At 42.7% G+C, this 26975-nt stretch overlaps 1 protein-coding gene across 1 annotated transcript in view; it reads right to left on the bottom strand.

Annotated features, from left to right (window-relative positions):
- Nucleotides 1-13188: 13188 nt before the first annotated feature.
- The window catches only part of ZNF407 (zinc finger protein 407), a 321826-nt gene continuing 308039 nt past the window's right edge, over nt 13189-26975 (bottom strand). Inside the window, exon 8 of the mRNA XM_010577929.1 lies at nt 13189-14528. Within this exon, the coding sequence (XP_010576231.1) occupies nt 13189-14528 (1340 nt within the window). The remainder of the gene's footprint in view (nt 14529-26975) is intronic.

The raw sequence follows: 26975 nt of genomic DNA, 5'->3' as shown, positions 1-26975 counted from the left end.
TGGTGCGAGCTGGCCGCGGCGCCAGGAGGTGATGGGCAGGCGTCCCTCTCTGCCCAGCCCTGGAGACGCTGCCGGGCATGGCCCCAGCACGTAAAGAAACCCCCAAAATAAAGAAACCCCCAGTCGAGCCCTCCCTTCTGCCCTCCCACACTTCAGCCTCCAGGAAGCTAAAATACAGACTCCCTGGCTCCCTTTGCTGGGGGTTGTCTCACTCTCAGCCCCACAGTTTTGCTGGAGACCTGGGGACCTCAAACCCTCCTTGGCTGGAGAAAGGAGAAAAGCCAAGCGTAATAGCTGCGTTGTGATAAACATGCAGCAAAGCGAGCAGCCAGCGTGTTGTGACCAGCCCCGTACGTCTAGTACGCTAACTGCATGACTTACCGGGGGCCAGCTTGCTCCGGCACGGAGCGGCCACCATCCAGCTGAAGCTTCACCCACGGGGCTGGAGGGACCCGTGGTGGCTGTGGGAGGGCTCCCCCCACCCGCCAGCTCCAGGGGGGCAGCTCCTGCACCCCGGCGGCTGGCATCGTCCCTGCTGCCACCGCTCCCCTCAGTCTCCCTTCTGCTCTTCAGGCCACGGGGCCGTCACACTACTCCTGGTGCAGCTGGTGCTGCCTCGAACAAGCTACAACAGGATGAGTTGACGATTTTTTGGATGGGGAGACCCAGAAGAAAAGAGGAGGGATGGACAAGTGGTCAGCCGGTCCCTGGGGGAGGCCTCCGATCCTTACAGCGGGAGCTCCGACTTTCTCTCCCCTTCCCAAACCGGAGTCCATCAGGGGTTAAGCAGAGCCACACTGGTCAAGTCCTGCGTAATACCACACGCTATTCCGTGAGTCACGGTAGCAGCCTGCTGTCACGAATGCAGTCACAACACAGAGAAAGTGCAGGGCGTAGAATTAGGGGCATGGAAAGTTATAACTGGCAACGGGCTACATGTAAAATATCACTGGCCAGAGCTGGGCTTTCCTCCTTTTCCCCTGCTGAAGGATTGCAGAGCTCCATCCCCACCAGCTCTGGTGTTTGTCTAAAGACTGAGAGGTGAAAGCACAGCGCACTAATCCCCGGCCCCATAGAACGCTTAAGCGCACAGTTGTCTTGTAGCTGCTGAACAAGCCCATTGGCTTCAGCAGCACTGCTTGCAGCCACAGCATATGTGCCTGCTTAATTCTCAAACCTGGTCCTAGTCCACCACACCAGCACGAGCCTTTGGAGACTACAGGTAAAATACTAATGGAAGGAAATATGGAAATGCAATTTTGACACAGCGGCAAAGGAAGATGAGTGCTGATTATGAGAGCTGTCAGCTCCATCCTTCTCTCATCTCGTTGTGTCTGTGTGAATAGAGAAATCAAATTAAAAATGTCTGAATGCATTCAGGAACCCAAAGGGGAACATATTGATCTGCATATAAGGTCAAATACAGTCCCTCCAGTTTTTGAGCAGGGGGGAACTTCAGATGTGTATGAATGAGGGAGTGAGTATCTCTAAGGCTGGCTAAAAGGCAACCCTCTCTTTCGTTCTTCCTCGTGAGAAATACGTTTCAAAAGTTAGATAACAAAACCCAGCTGCCTTGCATGTCTATAGACAGCACACCCCTGGGCAAACCTGAAAAACACTAGCCTTCAAACAACCTCTTACAAGTGGAGACGGAAGGAAATAAAAATGACAAGGATGTTAGGTGACCACGGCCCGGCAGGGCCACGCAAGGTGTCCCCCACCCCCTGGAAAAGGGCCACTGGTGGACCTGAGCTCACGTCCGTGGAGAGCAAAGGGGTACCTGATCACGGCCCTAAGCCAGAAGGAGTTCAGTTAGCAGAGTCAAGAATATCAATTACCTGAAAGTTAAAATTTTCCCCAACTTCTTCATCAAACTTCTTCATCTCCTGAGAGTGTTCAGACTAAAAAGTTATTAAATATCATTTTCTCTCTGTGTCCCTTGTTATTTTTGCAATTCATCTCAAGGCCCATTGCTGCTACTTAAAGGGAAGAAATAGGCTTTTGACTGGGATAATGGCAATTTGGAGGCCATCGTTTTGCTCTGTTGCAGATCTATGTCTCTTTCTGATACACATGAATTCAAAGGCTGGTGCTTAGATCTCAGACAGGATAAAGCCAATGTTTGCTTCAGAAGGATTTTCTTTGGAAAAAGAAATTTTTTTGTAATCGCAGAATGACATATTGGTCTAGGGTTATAAAGAGAATTTTATATTTAAAAAGCTATCTCTGAGATACGTGCTCCTTGTACTCAGCTATAAGCTAAGCAAAACACACAGAGACAGAGAGAGAAAGGGAGAGAAAATGAATTAGCTTGAACTTTTGCTGAGATGAGATAAATATGGCCTGATCTTTTAAGTTCAGTTCATCCAAGCAATCTCGCTGAAATCAGGGGGGTTTCACCCATGTACTTGGAAGAAGACCTTGGACCCATATGGCTTAGCAATAAAAAAACCACTTTCAATACATTAACTAAATTTGGCGGTAGTTAGAGACGGGACTCAGCGAAGTACCTGCCTCGCCTGGCTCTCCGCAGCTACCTCCGAAGTCACGCGTTTCGTGGCTGCATCAGGATCGGGTGCCCTGTGCGGCGCCTTGTCCCTCTTGCCGGGCACACCAAACCCCGCCAGCCGCTTTCGGCAGGGGCTGCAGGAGCCCCTGGAGCAATGCCGGCCGCGGTGGCCGTGCACATCGAGCTGGAGGTAAACCGCGTGGCCGGCGCGCTCACCTCGCCCGAACGGCGACGGGAGACCACCGCGTGGGGGAAAACGCCTCCGCTGAGCGCACCGGTCCAGAAATGGCAATACTGGCTTAACGTATGCAAAGCAGCAAGGGACAAAGTGGTCTCTCGTCTGCCTGAAATTGTGCCAAAGGGAGAAAGAGAGAGGGTGGGAGCGAGCGGAGGGTGGCAGCGTGCCTCCCTCTGCCCCTACCCCCAGCTCTAACCATTTCTTCGCAGGGGCTTCAGATCATCTGCTTTTCTCAGGCATCGAAAACTAGTGGGAAAACTGAAGCCTGATTGTGACTGGAAGCTAATGTAGTCTACATGCAGCAGACATCTAATATGATGTTATTTATTCCCATAGATCTGTTTATTTTGTTTTCAATTTACCAAACCCTGTGACACATTCCCAAAGGTGCCTTGTTGTACAATACGTTGCACACAGTAAGATATTCAGCCTAATTCACTCTTTGTTTTGTTTCAGTTCAGCTGCATGAGGGCACAAATGCGTCTGTGTTATATCTTCTCCTGTGACTGATGTTGTAGACTATTGCCATAGGGTTTTGTGAAATGGGATCTTAGTTAATCTAGGGCATTGTCTTTGTAGTGCTAAATTCTTATTTGCAAACATAATGTTCTGGCATTGATGCAACAGGGGAACATTAGTGATTTTTTTTTTTTTTCATTTAGAATAGACTGTATGTATGTGTTTTTAATAAACTTCTATTCTAAAGCTTTTTCTCCCTATTCTGCATTTGATCTGAAACATTTATAACACATTGCATCATGTCACATTGATGTCTTTAGCCAGTCAAGCCAAATATTCATAAAACCCTTGTGCCCAAACAGAAAATGTACAATGCTAAGGAGAAAAGTACATGATATTTTTTTTAAAAGCATCCACAGGAAGGCAACTGTAGGCTTTAAACATATACACACATACAGAAAAAAAAAAAAAATTGAAAAAATTGTCTGTCCATAGCCTGTTCTCAGCCTGGAAGGATGGTATCACTTAGAAATCAGTGGCTTTTCTTTGCACTTCGTTGAAAGCTCTCATGTTTTCATTTTTCTTTTACTTCAGGAACGTGTTGTTATTTGGTATACTGAGGACCTGGTCTGAGGAACTGGTGCAGAATCAGGAATTCCAAATTGGATGATATTATAAAAGTGTGCTGCAGACAAAATTTGATGTAAACAGGATCTGGAAGAGATTTGATCAGATTGTGAAAAAATGAAGATCGGATGCAGATTCATTAATAAAACAGCCGGTGGCTAGCGAACATAAAGCCTGATTGATCACAATTACTGCAGTTCATAACTGGAAAACCAGACATTTGAGGACATGCACAAGGTAAAGCTGGTCTGACATCGGAACTGAGCCTCATGTATTTATTGGGTGGCAACTACAGAAATCCAGCTCTTGCTTGTGATGGGTATGTTTCCATAACAGCATTTGAAGTGGTTTAATTTTCACTTCAGCAAGCTTTCTCAGAAACCTGCTTGGATGAAGGAAAGAGATCTCCCACACACGCCTCCCAGTGTGCAGACACTCCTGTCTGGCACAGCAGAACCGGGTGCTTCGCTTTGAATTAATGCCGACCACGTGCCAGGCAAGCAGATGACTCCCCATCACCAGCTATTCCTGCAGCGAGCTCCGCGCGTCCCCTTGGAAGTGCCGGCAAAAAAGGCCCCGTGAGCTGCCAGTTGCATGAGGGGTCAGCTCTCTGCTGCACGGCTGGGTGCGTGCATTCGGTGAGCAACCGCGGCTCGCAGGTCAGTTGAGGATCTCCTTGTAGGAACACTCAGAGCCTGGCTCTCCCCTTTGTGCAAGCTCCTATATACCCAGTAGAGACAATCCCATGCGGTATCATTGCCTGGATGTTTAATATCCATAGGAGCTCGGTGCTTCACCCACAGAAGTGGACATTTGCTATTACGTATCAGCAGCAGAGACCACCAAAGCTAACAGGAACAGTCAGGGGCCAGGAGAAGAGCTGGTGCACAGCAGAGCGAACAAAGAAATGCTCTTTTCTGCCCAGTGCCCACATCAGCCCCTGGTATCTGGTTTGTGCTGAGCACACTCACAGCGAGAGACACCAAAGGTCCTGACAAAGCATTAGCAAGGTGGTATGATGAGGGATATCTCCCCGTTTACCAAAGTCTAAGCGCTTTGGAAAGATAATGTCTATGTTAGCTCAAATGAGGTCCTCCAAATGGGTGGAGATCTTTCTCTGCACTCTGTACTTCTCCATCTGTGAAAGAGGGAAAATGTTTCCTCATGATACCTTAGTGGGGCTAAAGGAGGACAAAGCCATGAAGGGTTGGGAAGCACTCAGATACCAGAGTGACAAGTACCAGAAGAAATGCCCCTAGAAAATGACTCATCCTGCCTCTGGAGCAGGCTTTCAACAGCATGCAATAAACTAGGCACGGGGCCACCCGCTAAACCACCAAGACAGATTATTGAAAAGCTGTGCGTTGAGCGAGCCCCTGCACAACCTCTGTGGCACGGCAGAGTGCAGGGGAGGACGCTGGGGTGCACCCACCCACCCACCCACCCAAACCACGGCTGGGCTGCTTGGGCCGGAGGCTCACTCGCGCTGCTGAGGTGTCAAGCGAGGAAGAAGGAGCTGAGCCATGAACTCCCCTGAGAAGAAGAGAGAAGTGGATCCCCACCTCTTTGCAGGGACTTTGGGAGCTCGTGGCTGGAGAGAGGCCATCTTTGGTCTCTCTTTAGTAGGAAGGCCCAGCAAATGGGGACAAGAGGAACGAGGACAAACCCAGCACCCAGCGCAGAAGAGCAGACTGATAACAATTTCCACTGCGTTAGCACTTTGTCTACTGAATCTTGGAGTCAGATACCAACAGACTGCAAGAGCAAATGAGTTTGGTTATCTTCTCTTGCTGACTCCAACAGGCATGTTGCCTAAGACTTGGCTCCTGCTCCTCGGCAGCAGGCTTTTGTCCACATCATCAATCTACCGCAGACCACATCACAACCCAGCAAGACACACAGTTTCTACAGCAGAGCGGTCCGCGGGCAGGATTATCAGGTATGTGGCAAGCCTGTTCCTGCCAGAGCCAGCCTTTTACCCGCAGGAACAAGAAATTCACTCATGGAACTGAGAGAAAATAATAATAAAAAGGGGTCAGGAGGCTGTCCCAGGTCACTCGGCATTTCTCCTGTGGATCCAAGCTCCCAGCTACTAGACAGAAATGCTCCTGGAAATTCCTGCTTCCATTTGCTCTAAATATCTGCAGTACCTGCTGTCCCTAGATTTTATCATCACAGCTTGCATATGGGTTTAAGGCAGGAGTCTGAGCAGAAACACCCCAGACAGCGCCTAGCTGCTCTGAGCCAAAGCAAGGCAGCCATCCTGGTGTTTTGGATGCATCCCTCTAGGTTTCCCTTCGCCTGCCATCCCCACCAGGCTGCTGCCAGCCAACAGTGCCATTGCCTTCTGTCCAACGTGCCACAGCAGCCTCAGCCCCTCTGCTGCCCTGGCAAGAGCAGGCGGTGGGCTTGGGACATATACGTCTCTATCTGGGTCCCCAGGTGCAAACCCAACCCCAGGCTTCCCTTTGCTGACTCCTTCTTAACCTCGAATTAAAGCAGAAGAATAAATCAGCTGAACGATCTGCTTTGCAAATTCATAGGCAAGGCTTACAGACCGCAAGCAAAAATGAGGAGAAGAAGAGAAAGCAAGGCCGAGAGGATGGCCAGATGTCCCTAGCAAGGGAAAAATCCTCCTGGAGCTGGGCATCTGGATTTCACAGTTACCAAACACCAGCAGTCACCACCATATGCTGAGCAGAAAACACAAACCTGTTCCACACCCCCAGTGACAGAAGAACACACTGGCAGATTGAAGAAGCTTAGCAGGATTTGGGGGAAAGTCCTGAAACTCTCTCAGCATAAGGCATCTGCTAGCAAAGACCTTATCTGCACCAGAAACGAGTCCTTTCCTTCCCCTGGTGACCTTCCCTCCTACCTGGATGAGACGTGTGTCTTCTCTGCGGGTGTCTCCCCTTGCGGGAATTTGGAGGTGTCAGAAGCCCATTCCTGACCTGGGGCCACCTGCAGCACTGCACTTGCTATGGCCAGATCTTCAAACCAGGCACTGTGTCCTGCACAGCACAGCAGGGTCAGTTGATTGTGGCTACCAAATTGCTTGTTTCTGCACTGTGTGTTGGTGGAGGAGGAGGGGAGAGCAGGGAGGGAAAGGGAGCTGGATTTGGGTTGTGGGTGGGTTGGAAAGGCAACGGGTTTTGTCTTCCCGTTTTGCCTGCTCCTTGTCTCTCAGCTCTTGTGCGTACGGCTTTGTTACGTGTGAGCAGTCATTGCTTTCAGTTCCCAGGAATTCAGTTCTATTTCTGCTTTCAGAAGCTCCTTATCAAGCTCAGTTCCTAGCAGACTAAGAATCAAAGGCTCTGCTTCCTACCATTGGATTTGCTCAATCTTTTCTTCTCCTTTGTCTGACCAGGTGTCCCCTGGTGACACTTAACTTACCCAACCAGCCCTCCCGAGGAGTTGGATGACTTTCAGAATCTGTCGACCATTGCACAAATCTTGAAGCTCGTGACTACTTGCGTAACATGGGATGCAACCTAATGGAGATAACAAACCAATCACCCGTTCTTCTGCTCCCTGCATATCCAGATGGATCACTCCCGAACATGACAAACTGGCAACAGGAGTCTGTGTGCAGGACCTGCCAGAAGGTGAAGCAACACGTGGAAAAGCTGCAGTAAGGAATGAGAATTCAAAGCAGTGAGAGTGATCAGAGGTTGGGGGAACATGGAAGAAAAGCCACCCCAGAATTAAGCTGTTGCTGCCCAGGGGATTACTATTCTTACTTATCAGAAATTCCCAGAACAGGGTGGTCCTCAGTTAATGCTGACTGGTCATTCAAAGTAGCCTTGATAAATGTGTTGCTGCCAGAGGACAAGGATGTGTTGTAAACAAGGCCGGGTGTCCTGTTATGCTGCAGGACATAATCCCAGCTTGTGTACTAGTCCTCTATCATGTTTCAATTGCATGATATGTGCTGGATCTACCTGCCTGCTGTGGATCTTCCCCCCTCCACCACTGCTCCCAAATCCTTGACTATCATTTAAGAAGATCCTAATAGAAAAGTGGCAAAGCTGGTTTTGTACAAACGGAGTTGGTGGAAGCTACTGGTTCATGCTCTTCCCAGTCAAAAATTATCTTCCGATGATGGCGAAAATCCCATTATATCCTACCATTGTGAAAAATAAAAGTTTTAAATATTTATCGTGTTCTTTTTTTCCCAGTTAAAGAAAAGCCTGGCTTCCTTTGCTGGGCATATTAAATACCTTATTTAAATAGCTGAAAACAAGTAGCCCTTTAAAGAAGTACCTAACATGCACAGCCACAGAAGAAATTACTTAGTCTCTGGCCGAGGGCTTTCTATGAGCTTTATTGAATACATATGAAGGACTCTGTGTTGCTGTCCCTATCACACAAGGCAGATTCCACCGTGGACTATATTTGGTCTTGCATGCCTATCTTCTCCATAGTTTTACTTACCGTTCTTACAAAGGATAAACAGACAGCAAGTGCTTATGCATTTTGAAGAGCATATTTCCTCGTACTCTACAAGAGATTTCTTTGAATACCCTTTCATCATTTGCAATTGTGCCCTTGGAAGTTTTAGCAATATTTGTTTCAGATAAGTTTATTTTTGTATGATTGATTGAAATCTCAAGCTGCAATTAAGAAAATTGCAGTGAGAACCATTAAAGGGATAGCGTCATTTTCTCCCCTTTCCACTAAAATGTCAGGTTTCAATGTCACCGCAAGATAACCCAATCGCGTGCTTGTACACCGTTCACCCGGGCTGGAGTAAGCGTAAAACCGTCTGGAGTACTAATTACAAATGACTAGAAATAATGACACGCGGCAGAAGGAAAATGAAAGGCCCCGCTCCTTATTACTTAACCGCCAAGGTGTATATGCGCAGTAACGCAGGTTATTGTAAAGCAGCCTATTTAGTAAATATACAAACATCCATCCCCACTTGTAGATTAGCTTCAGTCCCTCCCCCACCTTCCTCTGTCTCTCTGCCCTTTCTTTCTCTCCAATTATAAACCAGCACCAGGTTTTCTCATCAGCCATCTCCATGTCTCCAAATGGCTTTTCAGTGTCAGGCCTATCAGGAAATTAACTCATCATGCAGTGACAGCTGCTAATTTTTTCCCCTTACATGTCAGATGGATCGCCTGCTGAAGCTAATAATGAATCACCAATCCCTGATTAGAAGGTGCTTCCGAAACATATAACTGCCATCTGAGCTAACTTTTTTCTTCATATAAAATGATATCACCCTAGAGGAGTAGAAAACGAATTGTATTCTTCAACAAGATAGAACAGGGGTAGGCTGTTTAAGTGAGCCGTGTGCTATCTTAAATTATGGGCTAATATTGCACAGTAAAATAAGTGAAAACTCGCAGCTCTCTCTTATTTTGCCAAATGAATGACCTTTTTTTCTGTTACTTAATCCTCTCACTAGAACTAACTTTGTTTCAAATTTCAGGAGTGGTTTTGCCTTCATTCTTCTCTCTTTTTTTAATTCTGTTTACAGCTTTTGTGCTCAGGAAGTCTACTGAGCAGGGAATGTTGGAAAAAAGCCCCAGAAGCGGCTTTCTGAAGCCTGTGCCTACCACAACACCAGCTCCTTGTACTGCTCTGCCAGTAGCTGCAACCCCATCTCTCCATCCCCGTGATTTTCTGAAGGGGACTCACCTGCGTTTTAAGCTCAGGTTCAGTTCAGGGCTAGCCCAAGGCACAAGAACTTCGACACACAGAGATTCCTACAGCGATTATACAAGCTGAATCCGCTGCCCAAAAAGATCCAAATATATTTCTTCCAGGACTCACAGCTAACATTTCTGGTATTAAAGCAGCATTTATAAATGACAGCAGCGCTTGCAGCACTATGCACAATCCACATGTGCATACCTTAGCGCATCAACTATTGGCTCTGGCTCATCTCGCTTCCATAGCGAAGTGCAGCTGGTAGTCAGGCAGAATGGTATGTAGCTGTGGGCACTTTGGGTTGTGTTGGGTTTTGGGTTCTTTTTGTTTTGTTTTTGTTACAGGAAATATTTCTCTAAATATAGTTTCCAGCTATCTCTTATCTCCCGTTTCTCCCCAAAGATGGACCCTGAATTCAGGGGCCAGGAGACACTGCCTCAGGAGGTGTATATCTGATTCTTAAGAAATGGCGGGTGAAACTGCTTGCCAGAAACATCTCTTCTTCCTCTGGCTTTGTTTTCATTTAGGGTTTTTTTGTTCACCTTTGGTTGTTTTGGGGTTTTTTTTTTTTTCCCGCTGCATGCTAGTTCATTGCTTCTTAAACACATTTTTACCTGGCTGGCATCGTCGCAGTATGATCCAACTTTGTTAATGCTTATTCAGAATGGATAACAAAGAGGGAACGAAGCCAATGGCTCTGGCAGTCAGAACATCAGAAGACGACCAACTGACATGGGAATACTGCACTCTCAACAACCGCTTCCGTTACAGCATAGCCCTTAATTTCGCCGGGAAGCAAGCAACTGAAGGTGTTCAAACCAAAGAGCAAAACACACTTGTAGGAGTGAACGGCTGCCTGGGCTATACACCTTCCTAGATCCAACCGCACAAATTCTTCTGCCGTGCTCTGACGGCAGACGCTACCTGTGGCAAAGGGCTCCCGCAGCCCCTGAGCCTGCCCCACCACGCCACGGGCGCCTCGCCAGCACCGTGCACGGCCACCCTGGGGGCTCAGGTCCTCTTCAGGTGCTGCTCTACCCTGAGCACCTCTGCTGCCTTCTTCCCTGCTGCCCAGGGCAGGGGAAAGCTCGGCAGGTCCACGGAGCGATCCAGCTAATCTCCTCCCAGTTTACGATACGGCACAGCGCCAGGAGCTCAGGCAGGGGAAGGAGACAAATGCCAGAGATGAGTTTCCTAAGCCAGGGGAGAGATCTGCCGTAGCCTCAACTTTCCGTGTATGGCAGAGAGCATTTTAGCATGGGGTTGAGACAGTGCGTGGAGTCCTTAAGCAGGCTGTCTGCACGGGAATGAATGTCACCCTTGATTTCTAATGTTACATTTGTAGGGCACCAATAAGTTAACTTTAAAGTGCACATTAAAAAGAAGAAGGAGGGGAAAAAAAGAGCCCTAGAAAAATATTAGCTTTCCCGATCAGGCTGCACTCAGAGAGAAGTATCGTTAACCTGAGCTTCCAGGTAATTACAGCACACGGTAGGTTAGTGAATCCTTTCCAATGCTCCCAAGCACAGGAACACCTACCACTGGTTTGGTTTTTTTTTTATGCAAAGGTCTGCTCTTTTCATTGTGCATACAATGTGATTGCTGGTTTGACACTGCAGGCTACACTGGTTTTATGAAGGATTAAATGCCACCTGAGACATATTTATCCTAAATAAATCACAAATGGTAAACTGCAGCATGTCAGTGTCAACACCCTGTACTGCAGCAGAAAGGTTAGCCATACAGGACTAAGCACAGCGAAGAATTAGCATCCAAGCTGCAAGACCACAGGGCTACAGTTAACAGGAGAAATGATCAAGAAGAAATATTTCCACTGAAAAACATTCCGTTTTTTGAACATCTGTGAGAGTCTTGCAGAGGGCCATCATTTTGTAAAGGTCACCTTTTTCCTGATAACAAACGGGAGTTGATCCTGTCACTGTTTGCTGAAGACAGTATTTAAGAGTAAGTGAACAGCCTGTCACTTTTAAGAAAGATGAGCAAGTCAAACTCGGCTAATTATGAATCTCGATGTCGAACTTGAAATTTACTTTTTTGGGGGTTTGACAAAGACACAACCTTAATTCCTGGAAAATAATAAAATTTAAAAAATAATAATAAAAAGAGATGAAAAGACAGCGGGATCTTATAGCCCCAGAACGAAGCACCTTTTCTAAGCAGCTCTATCAGAAAATACATTTTTAAACAGTTGCTTCAGGAAGGAACTATTGTTTTGCCTCACCCCAACTTTCTTACAGTTGATAATTTTAAGATATTAAACATGATAGGAAACCCAGTTATCTCTAGAGTCAGCATGGTTTATACCCTAAACACTTACACAATTATATTAAGCATGCATGAGGCACACTTCAGAAATTAGATTCTTTTATCTTTATCTATCTAGCGAGCTAGAGAAAGGAAAAGAGAAAAGAGAAAATGCACAGACATAACAGATAGCATTCGTTTGCTCCTGCTGAATGCCAGTTCTGTTTATTGCTTAATATTAAAAATCATGATGCTTCATTTTAATGCTAACATTTTATTTGAAAGACAAAAAAAATAATCCCCAAACCTTGCCAGTTTATATTTTACATTTGTTTAAAGAAACAAAAGCAGTTGTATCATGAAACAAATCTTTTCAACAAGAACTTGCATTGACCAATTGCAGTATATCCACAAGTAAATAACTGACATTCTGGACTAAGCAAGAAATACAAGGTCACCTTTTTTTTTTTTTCTACTTGTTAATGTCAGTGTCAGAATTTTCTTTAAAAACCCCCATAACATTTCAGAAGTTGCTCACAAAATGAACTGCAAAATGGTATTTATATGAAGCACTATTTATAAGAAAAACAAAACACTGACAGTGACAATATTTTTTTCAAAAAATGCATTTCTTATGTAGGACTCTCATCTAAAATTAAGTGGAAGTTACAGGCATCAAGTTCTTCTTCCTGAATATGTATAACTGAGAATTTTCTGAAGTGTAGCTTTTTTGAGCTCTTCTTTAGGGAAAGTCCTATGTGATACCACGAAAGAGTAAGCTACTATGAAAATTTCGATTTTAGATGCAAAAAATACTTACTTTGATGATGTATTTTTAGCCAGGGATATTTTAAAGTAAGATTCTAGAAAGCAAAATGTCACCTGTTCTTCTTTAAAATGAAGAAGGGCACCAATTACGGTATGTAAGCTTACCTGTTCACCTTGTTATTATGGGGTTTGTATTTTTGCTTATTTATCTGCTCACAAAATGTACATGTAAGTGGAATTATTTTACTCCTGTGATTATGTTAGACAAAAATGACAGAAGGCAGGGAATTACCCTGAGATAAAGTAACATTTAAAAAAACCCAAATGAACAACAAAGAAAGCAGTGATCAGAACAATGTCTACTTTGGGGGGAAGGGGGCTTTTTTCCTCTTTTTTACCCTAATATGCTTGTTTTATAATAATCCCATATAATAATTCTTAGAGCTATTATAACAAGATTGTACTATCTTTTTCAGGGAACTCCTCCTAGCAGCTGACCTTCACCTCCCGCAGGGCGCGTATTTGTTACCTGGCTAGGAGGATGTTCTATTGAGAAGGTTTTACAGGAAGCGTTCTAGGAACACAGTGCTTCCATGGATCTGGTAATTTCCAGCTTTGCCCTGCATCAAAGCCTAGGAGATGAAGCTCTTCGTGCTTCTTATACTTCGTTATCATCTCTCTGGCCTTGAATTACTTGTGAGCCTCCCTCTGTATAAATGACCATGCTTGTTAACTCTTCTGCTCTATCAGGGGATACGGCTTCTGTTTTTATAGCAGTACCAGCCTGCAAAATCTCTTGAGGTCCAGCTGTCTCTATCACAGCATGCGAGTACACACCAGGCTCATCCTGCATGTCTGGTGGCAATTCTGTGACGATGTAGTGCGTTGCACCTTCAGAGAAGTCGCCACCAGAACCCTGAACCATGGCTTGAGCTAATTCTTCTGTAACGATAATCTGTGATATTTCTCCATCTGACTCAACTAAATCCATGTGCTCGCTCTGGACACTGAGCGCGTGGCTACCACCTTCCTGCATAATTATCTGAGAGCCTTCTCTAGCTACCATATGCACAGTCCCTTCCTCATTTACTATGACCTGAGTGACACCTTCTTTCATCAGCTGGTCGGCTGCAGCCGTATCACATACAGCAAACTGTAATACTCCTTGGACCATTTTCTTGAAGGCAGCCTGAGCTCTCTCCTGAGATGCAATTATAGCCGATGGGTGCATGACCCGCGTCACTACTTCCATAGGTTCGGTATCTTCCTGAGTCTCTTGAACTTCATGGAACATTTGTATTTCTTGTCCCTCTGCATCACTGGGAACGCTGGGCGTCTCTGGGTTTGGCATTTGCAAGAAGTCTTTGTGACTAGACCTGCATCTGTCGAGGAGTCCAGATTTGTTTTCCACTTCACCCAGCTCTGTTACAGCACAAAGCAGGGCATCTAATGCCGAGGAGGAGTCTGGAGGATGGACCGTAGCTTCAGAAGCATCTAAAACTTCTTGTCGCATTATCTGCTGCAGTACGGTGCTACCGGAGTCAGGAACCGCATCTATTCGAACGGCTTCCTCCATACCAGTTCCTGTTCCTTCAACCACTACCACCTGTGTTGCACCATCTGCTAACTGCTCGGTAAGTATCTGCCCTGGAACCATACTGCTCACGTGTGAGCCATTTTGATTTGTAGCTATGACTTGCCCATCTTCTGTAATATGGACCACCCTGGCCATCTGACCGGCCATTGCTAGAGTCTGAAGGGTAGCCGCTGCTGTTTCTTCCACAGAGGCATCAATTGCAAAGTCGCCATCGTATCCTTGAATAATAATAACTTGTTGAACTTCTTCAGGTGACTGTGGCTGTCTTCTACTGCCCCGAAAGACCTTCTCTTTAACTGGAGAAACCTCTCCCAGTGCTGCTGCAGTAAAAGGACTTGTAGTTTCCACAAAGGTTGCTCCTTGCCCCTTCAGTCGGCACTCATAGGACTTGGATACAATGCCTACAAGATAAAACGTGCTGTTAACATGATATCATGGCAAATATCAGTTCATTACTTTAACAAATTGTAGCTTAAATGGAGAAAAAAATCCTTGACAATTTTTAGATTTCACTGGCAGAAAACACAGATAAAATGAGCAAGTGAACAAAAACAATTTGCATGTTTTCCAAATAACATATTTACAGGTTGAAATAATTGCTGAGTTTAACAATTCTGCAGCCTATTAACAATTTAAATGTGTTTTAAAAAATATGCTGTATAAAAAAGCCCAGATAAATACAGTATACGGTTAAAAGCCATTAACACATCTTTTATAGAAGATCCTATCGGTGATATTTCAGTACTTCAGTAATGAATCTTAGGATCGTGTATTACATTAAACATATCTGGGTGTGAAAAACTGTGGCTGATCTTCTTAATATCCTGCTTTTGTTGGCGAGGTAATTGCCATGCTGTCATTTTGATGCCATTGTCTTCCCCTTCATTTCCCACCTAGCATCTTCTCCAGCACACCTGACTGACTCAGTCACTAGCCTAGTTACCTGGAGAAAACACTCGGTGGATTTCTTACTCTAAGTGGGGTATTCTATAAAATATCATCCAGAGAAACCTCAATTACACTTCTTAATTATTTCTACAGGAAATCAATTAACAGATTAAAATCCCTGTAACATCTACATTCCAACTGCTTGCTTTGCCACTCGGTCTGGTTTTGGGTCATTGAAGATTTCCTTCTCGGTTCTCATCACTAACAATATAGCTTCACCAAAGCAAATGGTCCCCACAGCCGCACGAAGTCAAGCCCGCCATCCTCAAAGCACGGCCTCAGGATTGCCTTCAGCATTTTTGGCAAAGCATAACTGAGAGCATCCTGTGACCAGCTTTGTGGATAAGTTCGTGGTAGAACAACTCTAGCACTCGCTGCCTCCCCATGGCAGTGCCATCCTACAACTCCTGCAGCTGCTGGGAGGAGAGCTTTGGGCCACAACCAGTGGACACAGAGAGAAGAGTGGGTCCTGGATGCTGAGAATGAGGCGGGACTCTAATGCCAGATGGGCCTTGGGAAGGCTGATTAAGTCCATGCTGCCGAGACTACCCACACCCATGCTCTAGTTTCAATTCACCTACACAACCTGAAATCACATCTCTGGAGTAACAGGTGTAGCATCTTCTCACTGACACACATAGATATGCCACTGCTTGTTTGGGATAAAACAAGCAAGAAAAAACATTGATTTTACAGTCAAATTTCAGGCTAGCACTGTACTTTCCAAGCCACCAAGACACTTCTAGTGAACCACATGCTCCCTTGAACTCAAGAGACCAAGAAAATTATACTAAAGCTGGCCTAAGGGGGCTCTTTTACCCAAAGCATAGAGCTGTCAGGCCCTGATCCCACAGAGAACCAAACTGGGCTGTAAAAACCAGAGACTCATTTGCTTAAAGGTAAGTTCACACTTAGGAGCAGTGTTACTCCGAGACCGAGTACTTGGCATCTTGCAGCCTCTAGCAACTTGATATGCTAAGGTGCATATCAAGCTAATATTCCAAGATAACACCAATGCTTAAAAGACTGGGCTCTTGCTAGCATGCATGCATCTATCTATCCATCTGTCTATCTATCCATCTGTCTATCTATCCATCTTTCTTTTTTTCTATTACAAAGCTTCTGGTGGAGAACCGTACTGTGAAGCACAAGAAGTAATTTTGTTACGCTGAAAGGCTGCAAATCACCTTCACAAGTCTAAACTGACGTTATACAACTTTCTCCATCTTAGTTTGCAAGGCAGGTTATCTTCGGAAAAGAAAATTAACAATTTAAACCATTAGAGTGTTTCCAAGTGATGCTGCATGATAAATCTGGCACATGCAATTGAAGTACATTTTGTCAGGCGTAAGTGAGAAGGAAGCTTACTCTGGTACGACTAGTTCTTATCCCCACTTTTCCTGTGCTCTCTGTAGGCACTGACACTCACAAGACCCCCCAAAGAGCAGAAAAATAGGAAGGGGAAATCAACATAAAATGACAATTATCTTAGCTCCTCCACATTTTACAATAGAGTAGAAGTAATTAATTCTCTCAGGAATCTTGCTTTGTTGACATGATAAAAGAGGAGCCTGGCAGTGATGTGGCACAAAATCAAAATAACTCTACAAATCATGCATTTTCCACCGGATTTCAAAATCAAAATAACTACGATCATAATTTTCACACACGCACAGCAAAATCATGACATCTTTCCCCTAAGATCATGATAATTTATGTACGGGATACAGCATCACTGCACTGAAGAGAAGCTCCGGTCTAGCGAGGGGAAAGAAAAAGGAAATTCATTCTGTTTTCATCTCCTCAAAGAAATGCCGTACCCGTGAATCCATGCAACTCCAGTCTTTGCTGTGCAATTGAATGGGAAGTCTCCTGGGTGAAGAGCTATCCGGTGAATCCCTCGCAGCACTGATAATTATGCCATTCTGACTGCTTACTTAATCTATTTGAATCCAGAGGTGAGTTAAGCCACTTCCTGACCATTAAAGTAAACTACATGGGTAAATACTGCTGTCACTAAGGGGTGTGATGAAGCTTAACTACACCAACATCTTAACCTCAGCTCAGTGCAACCCCAGCTATTCCATCACAGTTCATAAATGCGATTGCAGGTCCATCTTTTGATTCAGCAATTTAATAACTTCGAGTGCTGTCAGTACTGCTTTGAAAAATGGCTCCTATAAAATGTAACAGCCTCAATCAGATTGTAAAAGATTCACCCACTGAAGATTCTTCCATTTCAACTATAATGAATTAATGTTGAGCTGTGTAGAAGTTCAAGTGTCATTTAAACTAATGTGAATCTACTGTAACTTTAAATTTTAACTGGACTATGACCAAGAATTTACTGGGAACATCAACTTCAATTTTAGTGATTTTTCATGGTAAATATGAATTGCAGATTTTACTGGTTTTCTTTTGTTTTAACAGTGAAAAGCCAAGTAGGGAAGATATTTAGAAAACAACATATATTGAGGCTTAGCTGGTATTTCGACTTCGGAACAGTGCATTTCTACAATGGAGCACTGCTGTCCAACACAACATTTGTAGGAATTTTTAGGCATTTAGGGAACATGTCACATTATGGGACTGTATGTAGCAACAAATCATGTTGTCCTACTAAATCCAGCCTGCCTCTCGCCCCCTCTTAGAAACGGCTAAAGAGAAGGGGTAAGTGTTGGCTGACATGGCAAACATAAGCTGCAATACAAGCCCACATTAATATTAGGAAAAGTGGACTTGTTGCTGATTGCATGTCATTGCGAATTAAAAAGACACACAAATAGGCATTAAAATGACAAAATATAACGATACGAGAGCTCATATTCAGACAATTTGTAAAGAGGTGTTTCATATCTAGGGGTGCAATGATCACAGAATTGGTTTCTTTCCAAGAAGTCTGTCATTTCAGCAGAGCCATTATTTATCAGTTGGAGTCCTGAGCGACTGTTAGTTTTTTATTTGAAAATGTCAGGATTTTTTAGACATTAAATCCATATTCGCAGGTTATTTTAATTCTCAGAGACCACGAACTCCCGAAATAGGGCTAGAAGAAATGCTTTGATGTTTAATGTGCTTCTGGGAAACTACAAATAGGGCTTAGTACCTTTTTCCCTCTCTTTTACTCAATACCTGACTTTCTTTTGTGTGTCTGTTTTATTCTTTTGTTACTGTCATCATTTGTTCCCCACAGAATAAATACCTTATTCTTTTGTTAAGCTTACATTTAATTAAAATGTACAGGATTTGTGCAGTAAACTCGAATGAAACAAATAAAACAAGGGCCCCCTCTCTTGAAGGCATACGTTGTGAATGAAAAATGTCATTACAGACTAAAAAATTTTGCAGTAAACAGGGCCTACAGAGAGAAGTTTCCCCCGTAATGACATCCATAAAATACACAAATGGCACTTTTAGTACCATCCTGAATATGGCATTTTCTGTGCTCTACACACAATCTAAATGGTTTGATCATAGAGCATAATACTCCATTGGGTTTATAGAACAATCAATGTTCCATAAAATGATGTATTTATCCAATAGTAGGCTCAGCAGTTACTGGTGTATGACATTGTAGGACACTGGCTTTGTACTGTTCAGCAGCACACATGCTGGCTGTAAAACTTATCTAACACTACTTCAACAACTTCATCTCATCTGTGTCAAGTAATTTGTTGAAGCCTCAGCTTGGTTTAAAAAAACTTGTAATAAAAATTCATAGAATTTTCAGGAGAATGAAAGCTGATGACAATAGAAAGGTCACATTGTGGCGCCAGTCGCGGGGTCGGGGGTCAGCCGCAGTTCTAAAACAGAAAGTAGATTTCATGCATCGTGTAGCAGATAAAGATGGCATTAAGGAGACTTGTCTCAGAAAGAAATGCGTAATGCTTTAGGAAAGTCTGGGCTAATATTATATGTAAAGCACCACTTTGCACTCAGCCAGCAGCCTCTTTAGAATTCTAACCCTTCCTCAAAAGTTGTAGCAAGCGGTTGTGCATGGTGAGGCTAGGCTGAGGACATCCTTCACAAGGAGCACCTTTAGGACAAAGCAGTAAGTCATAAATGAAATAATCTATTATGACGACGGAAATGATCTGCATTTACACAGCAAGCTTAAACCAGCTATTTTTCCTTTTCTGCAAAAGTTCTAGGAGGCCTGATTTATAGCACCCTATTCAGCAACACTTAATTTTTCATACTTTGGTGATTAGGTATGTTATTTATTGACACGTATGAATATTTGGTATCTACTAAAATGCAATGAATATTAAATACTGTGAATGCAAAGAAACATCTTTTCCTTCAATTAAATACAACCTTCAAGAAATTTAAAAGATATAGAAAATTCAACTTATGTTGGGCCACCGATTTTTTTTTTTTTTTTTACTTTAAAAGTTATTGTCTATGTGGCAGTACAATATTTTGAATGGTACGGCAAGTCCACCACTCAAATTTACAAAGAAATAATTTAGGCCTTGATCAAGCTCCAAGTTTCTGCTCTTTTTTCTTTCCTTTTTTTTATTAATTATTTTTGTAATGATCTCTAATTAATTAAGTGCAATCTAAGAACTGTGGCATAATGTCATAACTTTGGGATTTCCTTGATTTTCGGAGGCCATAATAATAAGCCCCATTTTTCAGATATCCGTTCCTTAGCCATAGTAAAACTATCCTTTCTCATTTGTAAGGTTTATATGTGCAAGCAATGCATGGGCCAGCATTTTCTAAACCAGCTAGTTAAGCTACTAAATAAGACATTGTGAAGGCTCATTCATGTCTTCTGCTAAAGGAAAGAAAATAGGATGGGTCAAACCAAGAAGTGAAATAAATCAGCAACCCAAAATGGCTCTGTCAGAACTATTAAGTCCACAAAGGCAGCAAATATTTGTAAAGCAGTACAAATAAGTATACCTACAGGGGACTTAACCACCTCCCTGAGAGACATAAAAAAAAAAAAAAATCCACTATTGACACCAAGTATGGAAATCTCAAGAGATACCAGTGCCGCAAGGTTTTTTTCCTTTCAGTACGCTATTACTGTAAAAAGAAAATTAAACAACAAAAACAATTCCCAAATAATGTTCATAGTTTATTTTATACTTAGAAATCCAGTAATGTCATGTTTCAACGCTGAAACTCAAAATATCTTTGTCTTCTAGCTTTGTCCTTAACCACTCAATCATGTTTAGAAACTTCAAGGTCTTGTAAGAATTGCTTGAATAAAGGATGAAGTTTTAACCTTTCAGGTATCTTAAACAAAGCAGCAAATGCCCTTTTAACTTCCTTAAAATGTAAAAGGAAATATTTTTGTAATTTTTTTTCTTTTGAAAAACAGACTGAAATTTCATGCTTGTTATTTTTACCTCCCACACCTTAGAGGACTATGTCAACAGCAACAAAAAGAAACAAAAGACAAAACAACACCAAAAGAAATAACTGAGCCATTCAGTTGGGGTGTTGAGGCAGTTTGTTTGGTTTGGTTTAGTTTCCCTCCAGTGTCCAATTAACCTTTGGGAAAAGGCCTTCTCTGTGAAAAATTTCAGTTTCTCTTTTCCTGCACTCAAGGTCAAAAAATGAACACTATAGAGCCCAGTGTTATAGAAGCTATGCAAATAAAAAATATACATACCGAAACTCCCACTGATCCTAGCAAACACATACAGTGTTAACGTGCAGATTTTACAATTGCCTAACCTGCGCAGCAACCGATTTTCTTGTTGACTACCTTTCCTCTTTACCCACTTGCCACCATGCAGGCTTGTCTTCTCAACTCCTACGTGTGAGCAAAAACCTCGCTGTGGCATATACAGCAATTACCTCTATGGGCAAGCAGCATTAGGAATGTATCTGGAGTATTTTAGCTAGCTCTTCCAGTGCAATTTAGCAGCTGGAGATGAGGATAGCCAGCCTGGACATTTCTTGGCAGTCCAGCTGCAAAGGCTGCTCTGGCCCTCAGTTTGGGAACAACTGACATTGATGCTACACGGATGCACTTTCTCTGTTTTATCCCCCACAGTGCAACTGGAATGTGCCTTTTTAGCACTTCTAAATCAGAATCCCAGTTTCAAGAGGTACTGTTCGTGCTTGGTCAAAGCGGAGATTTCTGCTTACTAGGCAGACAGAACACATAAGCTGATAGGAAAAATAGTATGAATGCTAATATGAGAAAATCAGGGGAAAAAACCCCACAAGCTCTGCTCATAAGGAAAATGACCTGGATTTCTGAAATAGGTCTAGTCCCAGACAGTAACTGTTTTGTCAAGAAAGGCAAAAAACCCCCTTTTTGTCATTATTATCTCAGCAAGAGTTTTTGTTTTTCAAGAACATATACTTTTAGATCCTGGTCTTATAAACATTTGTTTATCAAAAGTACTGCTTACTGTCATAGTTAGCCTCAATAGTCTCAAAGGGACGAAACATGGTAGCTTGCATTATGCATTGTGTTTGCATAATCAGGCCCTTGGGATTAACAATTCTGAAAGTGGCTAGCCTTCCCTAACGTTTGATGTACATATACACACTAAAGAGAACAGACACTTGTAAGGGATACCTAAAATAAAACATCACGTTATTAAATGATCAAGCAGAAATTAAATTCTTCTGCATACCTATCAAATACGAGTATCGTGATTTCCTGTATTTATTTATTCTGATTTATGCACCCATTCAGTAAAAAGGAGCACCTGTTCTTTGCTGGAGGGCACATCTCAACCCATTTGAAAAGCACAGCAGTTTTTAGGGGGAATGTTTGGGAATAACACAAAATATAAGGTTTCCCTAGTTCTTTTTGTTAGTTAAGATAGCAGAAACTACCATTGCCAATGTGATAGTCATATCTGTATTTCATTTATAAATTCAACGATGTTACAGTGTATATTCATATCTTTCCAGAGTAAATTACGGGAAATAACCATTTGTCTTCATTGTAGACACTTTTGTATGTATAGTAGAAAACAAACCTCTATTCAATAACTGCACAGAGGCACCATTAAAATCAAATTTACAGTAAACAGAACCTGCAGCTGGGGTAAAACACTAACTGTTAGTATTTTAATTATCAGTGAAGCTTTCGGAGGTCTAACATCTGCTCATAGCCAAATGACAGCAGCTGCTTGTGTACACTTAAACCAATGTGAATTTCTTCTATAAATATTAAAATGAATTGTATGTTGTGTGTTCATTGTGGCTATATTCCTATTAGGCTGTTTAAGTATATAGGGTATTTTGAACTTCTTTCTTGTGGCAAATTCATAAAGGGCTGACCTCTTCAAAAGAATGAGAGGCAAAGACAGCAAAAATTCTTGAGTCTGTAAATTGGAAATGTTTAGAGACAGTACTAGAGGTCACCCTCTGCCAAGATGTTGCTAGTAAATGCTAACAAAACATCAGCGATAAGTTCTGATCATTGTGCACTATAGTAACTTCAAGGACAGGACTTCTCAGGATGCAAGGTGTCAGGAGTCTATGGGATGGGTTATATCAAAAGCTAACGCTCATCTAATAATTAAAGCAATTAATGCACTATCTTATCAGAAAAAAAAAAATTTCTGTTTCAATAACCAAAGCATCAGAGGAGATGAGCGTGCTCTCTTTCACGGACTTCATCAAAATCATACTGGAATAAGCCCTGATTCATATGATTAGAAATAATAAACTGTCAGGAAGAAGGAGCTATGCTGGGCCAATATGACATCAGTTAATTTTGCTAAAAAGGGCGACCTTCATAACTTAATTTTGCAGCTTTTTATCTGGACCCTGACATACAGTCGATACTTTCCTTTTTGTCTCTCGCCTGCTCAGCAATATAGGAAAGAAAACTGGAGGAGTGACATACGTCTGGTCAAACGGTAGAGGCTGGCACCATGAGAGAAAGAGAGCCTTGCAACCAGTTTCAGAAGAAAATAAGGGAAGGGGGTTTTATGGTTTTAACTTGTACAGGTTTTCAGTGGAGAAAGGTTAGATGCTTCAGCCTTACACGTGTAACCACAACATAGGATCAACCACCAGTAGAGCTGTCCCCAACACTGGTCCCTGGCATAAGATGAAGGTGAATTAATTATGAAGGCAGTTCCCAAGCTTCCGACATCAGATTTCCCACCCCAAAAGTCAGTCTTAGTGCAAGGGATCCAATAACTTCTGAGAAGGAGGGAATAGGGCTGGTTATAGGTGGTCCAGTTACAATGCAGAGGCCTTCTCCTGACAGCATCAAGGCTTGTCATGTCTAAAACGATGATCGTGGGGAAAGATGCTGATTTTTCAGCTCAGAGTCACAGGCTTAGCAGTAATGCTAGGATTACTTTGTAAGCGTGAAGCGGGGGTACATGCTGGTTCTGGGAAGTGGGATGGGAAGTAGAGGCTGGAGAGATGGGTAACTAACTCTTTTATACCACTTTCAAGGGTTGAGTTTGTGACAAAGTCTTCTTTTCATGATTCATCTCTGGTGAAGGATGGAAGCAGCATGTTGCCAGCATATCTTCAAAGGAAGAGCTGTTCATATAATTGACCCTTCTGCTGACAGAAATATATTTTCAGTGCTACTGATAGAGTAGTACTTAAATGAGCTGTCTTCCACTTCCAGTGTTAGAAGGCGCTAGGCTGTATGTAGATAAAACAAGACAGAAGACACCAAAGGTGGTGCTTTCTGAGCCATCGCTGAGCACTACCGATGCAGGAATCGCTAAATGGTGTGTGCGCCTGGGCTGCATGGGAAGTGCAGAGTAAACTGTTGCACTGCAGCTCTGCCAAAGCTCTCAGAAGCTCCTTATTCAAGTTGCTTCCACTTGGCTGCAAAGTTGTGCTTTCAAGATCTGGATAATTTTCATACTACTCTGTCAACAAAACTACCTAAGTTGTTCGTTAGCTAGAGGTAGAAATCAACAGCTTTTAGATGGCGTACGGAGTTAATACTAAATTGGGAGGAAGTGTTAACATCATTACAAAGAAAACCAGGATGTAACATAAGTAAAGACAAAAATAACAATGCAAGATTCAACTTGTGCTGCTGCTGCATACTAGCACTTGTGGAGGAAGTAAATATGCAAAAATGACATTCAGTGAGAGAGAAGTCCCTTGAGAACTGTAATGCTGAAGAAATTTAAAGAATGACAGTGTTCATCAAATTACATGTGAGTTTATGAAAATGTAAAACAGGAAAAGAAAACAAGCCAAAGCAATTTTTAATTGCATATTCAAAGGCACGTCTGCTGCACATTGTTCTGGTACAGATACAACTGAATTATGTCTTGACCTCTCTAGGGGAGGGATCTTGACTAAGGCATATTCAGAATAGTGAAACAAGAACTATTACAAGGCTGACTTGCAAGGAAATATTGAAGGTTTAAGTGCACATGTTCTGGCTACATAGTCTGCAAATGCTGAAGAAGGAGGAAAATTTTTGTCCCTTTTCGATCAGCATAACCCGATTTTGTTGAAACACTAGAACATTCATGCCATACTGCAGGAAGATGTTTCGACATGTTGAGCAACCAAAAGCCCATTCAGGTACCTTGCCCACTTCCAGGTGCCAGGGTGACAAAGCTCCCAGATGGAACAAATTGACTGCACAGTAGTTAGGATATGATTTAACCCGAGCCATCACCATCTGTACTGCAAATCCATACTACTATGTTCAGAGAAACATAGCATGCAATTCTGCAGTAACTACTTAGTTAACTTTTGTAAACAACTCCATTGTGAACTAAAGTTCACTCAAGACTGTGGCATCTTAAATCTTAAAAAGCCAAAGAATTTGCAATGACTGTCAATCATAGGAAGCATGAATCCTATTCAAATATGGACTAGTAAACAAAGCCTGTCACCCTGTCAGGTCATTTCATTAGCTCTTGTTATTTTTTTCCTTCCTGAGGCCCAATTTAGACTAGGAAAAGATGGAATATTTTAAAACTTACTAGTGATCACATTTTTCTAATATATTTTAAATGCCACTTAGCTCTTACTTCTGATAGCACTCGATAGCACCCATATATATCTGCCTACAACTGAAGCCAAATAATGCTTAACCCCACGTTAACTACATGATGCCAAGTGGTTTAAAAACACCATGGTTCCTAGTATACTTGTCTGTAGCATGACGCACAGTGCAGTGAATGCACTTCTTATTCTGCTGTTACATGGGACTTGCTACGGCATCGTTAGTGGTAACATAAGTGGACCCCGAGCACTTTTACTATTGCTGGAACTTAGCTCACATTTTTCAGTGCAGTAGACAAAATTTCAGAGGACGTTATAATCATTTTTGTGAAAGCGGTAAGGCTTGTGATAGGCGACAAGACAGAGACCAGATAACACCCCCACCAAAAAACCCAGCAGCCTGGAGCTAGATACCTGGAAGATCTGATTTTCAAAAACACTGAGAAACTAACAGCTCCTGCTGACACTTATGTTGAAGGGTTCTTATTTCAGCTACCTTTTTTTTTAATACTTCTTACTCTTTTTCCAGCTACTGTAGTTTAGGGAACTAACAGTTTCCTAACTTCCGGCACATAAGAGACAAAACGCACAGGAGGACTCGTTGTGGTCTGTCATTTCAAAGATGTGCAGATTAAAGAGCTTCTGAGCAGCCCATGGCATCCCAGGTTGAAATAGCTGCTACGAGTCCCAGGTAGGGCTTAGAGATTTTGTAGGTATATCCTTTGGTATATGTTCCAGTGCTCCAAAACCCATCGAGGTTCACCATTTCTTTCAGTGTGTCTCCAAGTGCCCTTAAAACATCATTCAGGTGCTTCTACTGAAATAAAAAGACTCTAAAGCTATCCGAACGATATTCTTTTCTTTATAAAAAGAAAATACACATATGAAAATGTATACAGACAGAACACAAATTCTGTCAGTGTCTAAAGAACCAGCTAAAGGAAGACCCAAATTAATGTATTTCTTCTTCCACATGGTTTTTAGGGTCTCTTTCACAATAGAGTGAATTTTATGGAAGATTTTTAGGTCTGTGTTCTCAAAGCTAATTTCCTCAATGCAGAATTAGGAAGCAAAATAAAATTGGCCTGCTTTCCACTAGTGCTAGGCACAAGCACATGCAAATGCAAACTGAACAGAACGCATTTAAAATCTAATAGCATTTATCTAACCATGTGCTTCTAAAACTGTATCTCCTGAATTGCTCACGATTAGTAATATATTTATCACTAACACCATAAAATGAAAAGGCATTATTCTAACTTTCCAGGCAGAGAAGTGAAAAACAACAAAAAGTGTGTTGCCAGGGTCACACAAGGATTCCCAGGTGTACTGAGTCCCAGCTTTATGTCTTAATCACAGCATTATCATTTCTTAGAAGAGCCTATTGTCAACTCCAAGAGTTGAGGTACTCCATTTACCCACAGTGAAGCACTAGTCACATCATTGCAATTTTCCTGATAATGCCCTGTCAATGAATCAACCCCATGTTCATGAGCAGAGAGGAGTTCAGTGTCCACGTATCCTATAATGAGGAATGCTGGGCTGCAATCTCTGCTGAGATTGTCATAGGTGTCCACTGATACCATCTGCAATTACAGAATTTTATGAGATGGAAACTGGTTCATTATGAAAAAGACTCAAGTCTACCAGCTCATTTCACAGATGTCAGATGGTAGACTTCCTGATCATCACAATTCTTGCAAGTGCGTAAGAAGGGGCCTATAGTTAAAGACTTTTGGGAATTAAGCATATAGCTAATGCTAAGCATAGGCTTACATGCTTTTCTAAGTTGGACCCAGCCTATGACATTCAAAACAGGGACTTAGAGTCTTTCATCTCTGCCTTACAAGGGCCAAACCAGCACTGCTTTTTCCCAGAGGAAGGCAGTCACAAAGTTAGCTAAAAATCACTTTTGCCCCCAGCCAAATATCTCTCTCTCAGACTTATTTCAGCCTGATTCCAACTAAGCA

Source organism: Haliaeetus leucocephalus, unplaced genomic scaffold (assembly GCF_000737465.1).
Source record: "Haliaeetus leucocephalus isolate CR32 unplaced genomic scaffold, Haliaeetus_leucocephalus-4.0 Scaffold587, whole genome shotgun sequence".
NCBI lineage: Eukaryota > Metazoa > Chordata > Aves > Accipitriformes > Accipitridae > Haliaeetus > Haliaeetus leucocephalus.
Note: the sequence above shows the minus strand (reverse complement) of the source record. Positions and strands in the feature narration are given on the sequence as shown.